General features: G+C 38.9%; 1 protein-coding gene across 1 annotated transcript in view; it reads left to right on the plus strand.

The window, feature by feature from the left end:
• SNW1 (SNW domain containing 1) overlaps positions 1–4553 on the plus strand; it is a 35968-nt gene that overhangs the window by 26736 nt on the left and 4679 nt on the right. The window contains exon 11 of the mRNA XM_005908407.3: positions 488–584. Within this exon, the coding sequence (XP_005908469.1) occupies positions 488–584 (97 nt within the window). The remainder of the gene's footprint in view (positions 1–487; positions 585–4553) is intronic.

The raw sequence follows: 4553 nt of genomic DNA on the forward strand, positions 1-4553 counted from the left end.
GTGCCGCTCTGAGCACTATATTACTTTATATAATCCCTACAGCAACCCTATGCAGTGATTCTATTATTGTCACTATTTTACAGAGGAGGCGACAAAGGCTGAGAGGGGTCAAGTAATGGGTATAATTTCACATTGTTGATCTGTCATAGAAACAGGATTTGAACCCAGACAGTCTGACTCCAAAGCTCAAGCTCTATATTATATTTCTTCTATATCTACACTATATCCCTTCAGCCTGGAGAGGGTAGAGAAAGTGAAGATAGATATAGACACAGTAGATGAGATGAGGTGCAACCAGCCCAACGTATCATGAGTAAAAGGTTCTTTATTTGAAGTCAGTCTTCGAAAATATAAGTATGAACTTTGCAAATTCTTTTTTCTGGCATTTTATTATGAAAATTTTAAAACACGTAGAAATATTCTCTTGTTCAGAATATTAATAGTGATAAGTACAGTGATAAAGTCATTTTCACCTGTGTCCACACAGAGGACGGGGAGGCACGTGAGAGGGATGAAATCCGGCATGACCGGCGAAAAGAGAGACAGCATGACCGGAACCTCTCCAGGGCAGCTCCAGACAAGAGGTGGGTACTCTGAGGTCAATGTGAATTGTGAAGAGTGACTTTTGTGAACCTTCTAGAGAGGAGTGTTAGTCCACTGAAACCAGTTTTGCTTCTCTCCTTCCTCTTCAGGTTGATAGCTTCATAAACCAGCACCTATTTTCTTGCCCTAAACTGCTTAGTCTGCCTTAGCAGAAGAACTGACTATGCCTGAAAGTGAGCTTTTCTTCCATTACCTTGTATTGTCAGCTAGGGTTGAGAAGGATGGGGATACACAAAAAGAGAATTCAGATCATATTTATGAAGAAGAAAGTAGTGGATATGCTTGTTCTGATCTGTTCTTTTCCTGCTTCAAATGGTGAGACAGGTTGATTTATCATGTGCCTGCTCCTCTAGACAGGAAATAAGCTGCTGGACCTTTATTGAGGTCCTTTCACATGCAGAATACTGTACTGAGTGAGTACAGTGGGGGAGAAGAGCAGCTTTTGTAAGAAGTGAAAGTCAGCCTCTCTTCATGAGCAGTTTCACTTAAAATTCAGAAAGATAGAGCTGTCATATGAAATTGCTTGGGAAAACTGACAGAACACTCTTAATACAGACTTAAAGGAAATACATGTATGAACACTTGGAATAAAGTAGAGATGGATTCATGAAGTTTGTGGTTCACCAAAGGCCGAGGACTGAAATTGATGAAAACTTGAAGAAATGCTGTAATACAAGAGGTGGAATTCTGAGTGAGGGTTAAATGCAAATATAAAACATTTTCTTTCCAAATGAGCAGTTTTGAATGCTCTCATCCTCCTGTGAGCTAATACTATGGTTTTTTAGGTCATATCTTAAACAGATTCCTGCTGGTGATATTCTTTGTTGTTTAATGGCATATTTCATCTCCTTGAATAAGTGAAGTCATGGAAAAGCAGAAAATCTGAATTTAGAGTTTAAATGTACAGTATAGAACAGAAAGGAATGAAATTTGAAAGTACACAGTTAATGATACTCTCAGTCTGAAATTCCTAAGCTGTAAAAGTCAAAATGGCTCTGTAGATAAATTGAGCCCTTACAACCAGTAAAGTGACTGAGAATTGATAAAATAGAAAAGCTTTAAACTTGTGCTTGGATGAAAATTAGATTGTCTATAGAAATCATTTTAAGACCTGAACCTCTAGTAAAGTAAATGATGACAGTTATCATGGTATCATTGTGATGTAGATTACATACATACCAAAACAGCAGGGGAATTAAGTTCACCTGAATGTCAAACATCATACTGAGTAATCCAGTCATTAGACATATTTTTCTCAAAAATTACTAAATGTTGTTAGGTAAAAATTGATTCTGTCTTATTGAGAGTGATTGATGTGGTATACCTAATTTGCATCCAGTCCCCCTAACCCTTTATAATAATAGCAGATACAGACTGTAGCAGTTTCATATCTCAGCATGTGTTACAAGAAGATTGCTTGTATTAAGAATGATTCTTTTGAGAAAGGACAGCCTCTTCTATAGGTGCTATTGGAAAAACTGGATGGCTACATGCAAAAGAAGGAAAACCTTAAACCATGCACAAAAAACTCAAAATCAATTAAGGATTTGAATGTGAGACCTTAAACTGTAAAAATCCTAGAAGAACACATAGGTAGTAAGCCCTTTGACTTGATGTTAGCAATGATTTTGTGAATCTGACTCCAAAGGCAAAGGAAACAAAGGAGAAATAAACAAATGGGACTGTATCAGACTAAAAACTTCCACACGATGAAGGAAGCCATCATCAGAACAAAAAGGCAGCCTACTGGGTGGGAGAAGATACTTGCAAATCATATATTCGACATGAGGTTAATATCCAAGCTATAGAAAGAACTACAGCTCAACTAAAACCAACCCAGTTAAATGGGCAGAGGATCTGAATAGACATTTTTCCAAAGAAGACATGCAGATGGTGAACAGGCACATGAAAAAATAATCAACATCACTAATTATGAGGAAATGCAAATCAAAACCACACACCTGTTAGAATGGCTGTTATCAGAAAGACAAGAAATAGCAAGCATTGGAGAGGATGTAGAGAAAAGGGAACCCTCATGCACTGTTGGTGGGAGTATAAATTGGTGCAGTCAATATGGAAAACACTATGGAGATTCTTCAAAAGATTTTCCATTTCTGGGTATTTATCTGAAGAATATAAAACACTAATTCAAAAAGTATAAGCATCCCTCTGATCACTGCAATAAGTTCATGATCTGAGCCACAGTCAGCTCCTGGTCTTGTTCTTGCTGACTGTATAGAGCTTCTCTTCTTTGGCTGCAAACTAATATAATCAATCTGATTTCGGTGTTGAATATCTGGTGATGTCCATGTGTAGAGTCTTCTCTTGTGTTGTTGGAAGAGGGTGTTTGCTATGACCAGTGTGTTCTCTTGACAAAACTCTATTAGCCTTTGCCCTGCTTCATTCTGTATTCCAAGGCCAAATTTGCCTGTTACTCCAGGTGTTTCTTGACTTCCTACTTTTGCATTCCAGTCCCCTATAATGAAAAGGACATCTTTTTTGAATGTTAGTTCTAAAAGGTATTGTAGGTCTTCATAGAACGGTTCAGCTTCTTCAGCGTTACTGGTTGGGGCATAGACTTGGATTACTGTGATACTGAATGGTTTGCCTTGCAAACGAACAAAGATCATTCTGTCCTTTTTGAGATTGCATCCAAGTACTGCTTTTCGGACTCTTTGGTTGACCATGATGGCTACTCCATTTCTTCTAAGGGATTCCTGCCCACAGTAGTAGATATAATGGTCATCTGACTTAAATTCACCCATTGCAGTCCATTTTAGTTCAGATTCCTAGAATGTCGACGTTCACTCTCACCATCTCCTGTTGGACCACTTCCAATTTGCCTTGATTCATGGACCTAACATTCCAGGTTCCTATGCAGTATTGCTCTTTACAGCATCAGACCTTGCTTCTATCACCAGTCACATCCACAACTGGGTATTGTTTCTGTTTTGGCTCCGCCCCTTCATTCTTTCTGGAGTTATTTCTCCACTGATCTCCAGTAGCAAAGTGGGCACCTACAGACCTGGGGACTTCATCTTTCAGTATCCTATCATTTTGCCTTTTCATACTGTTCATGGGGTTCTCAAGGCAAGAATACTGAAGTGGTTAGGTTGCCATTCCCTTCTCCAGTGGACCACGTTCTGTCAGAACTGTGTCCGGTTTCTTAAATTGAAGAAAGAAGGGAAAACCACTAGACTATTCAGGTATGACTTAAATCAAATCCCTTATGATTATACACTGGAAGTGAGAAATAGATTTAAGGGCCTAGATCTGATAGATAGAGTGCCTGATGAACTATGGACAGAGCTTTGTGACATTGTATAGGAGACAGGGATCAAGACCATCCCCATGGAAAAGAAATGCCAAAAAGCAAAATGGCTGTCTGGGGAGGCCTTACAAATAGCTGTGAAAAGAAGAGAAGTGAAAAAACAAAGGAGAAAAGGAAAGATACAAGCATCTGAATACAGAGTTCCAACAAATAGCAAGAAGAGATAAGAAAGCCTTCCTCAGTGATCAATGCAAAGAAATAGAGGAAAACAACAGAATGGGAAAGACTAGAGATCTCTTTAAGAAAATCAGAGATACCAAAGGAACATTTCATGCAAAGATGGGCTCGATAAAGGACAGAAATGGTATGGACCTAACAGAAGCAGAAGATATTAAGAAGAGGTGGCAAGAATACACAGAAGAACTGTACAAAAAAGAGCTTCATGACCCAGATAATCATGATGGTGTGATCACTGACCTGGAGCCAGACATCCTGGAATGTGAAATCAAGTGGCCCTTAGGAAGCATCACTACGAACAAAGCTAGTGGAGAATTCCAGTTGAGCTATTTCATATTCCAAATCCTGAAAGATGATGCTGTGAAAGTGCTGCACTCAATATGCCAGCAAATTTGGAAAACTCAGCAGTGGCCACAGGACTGGAAAAGGTCAGTTTTCATTC

Source organism: Bos mutus, chromosome 10 (genome assembly GCF_027580195.1).
Source record: "Bos mutus isolate GX-2022 chromosome 10, NWIPB_WYAK_1.1, whole genome shotgun sequence".
NCBI lineage: Eukaryota > Metazoa > Chordata > Mammalia > Artiodactyla > Bovidae > Bos > Bos mutus.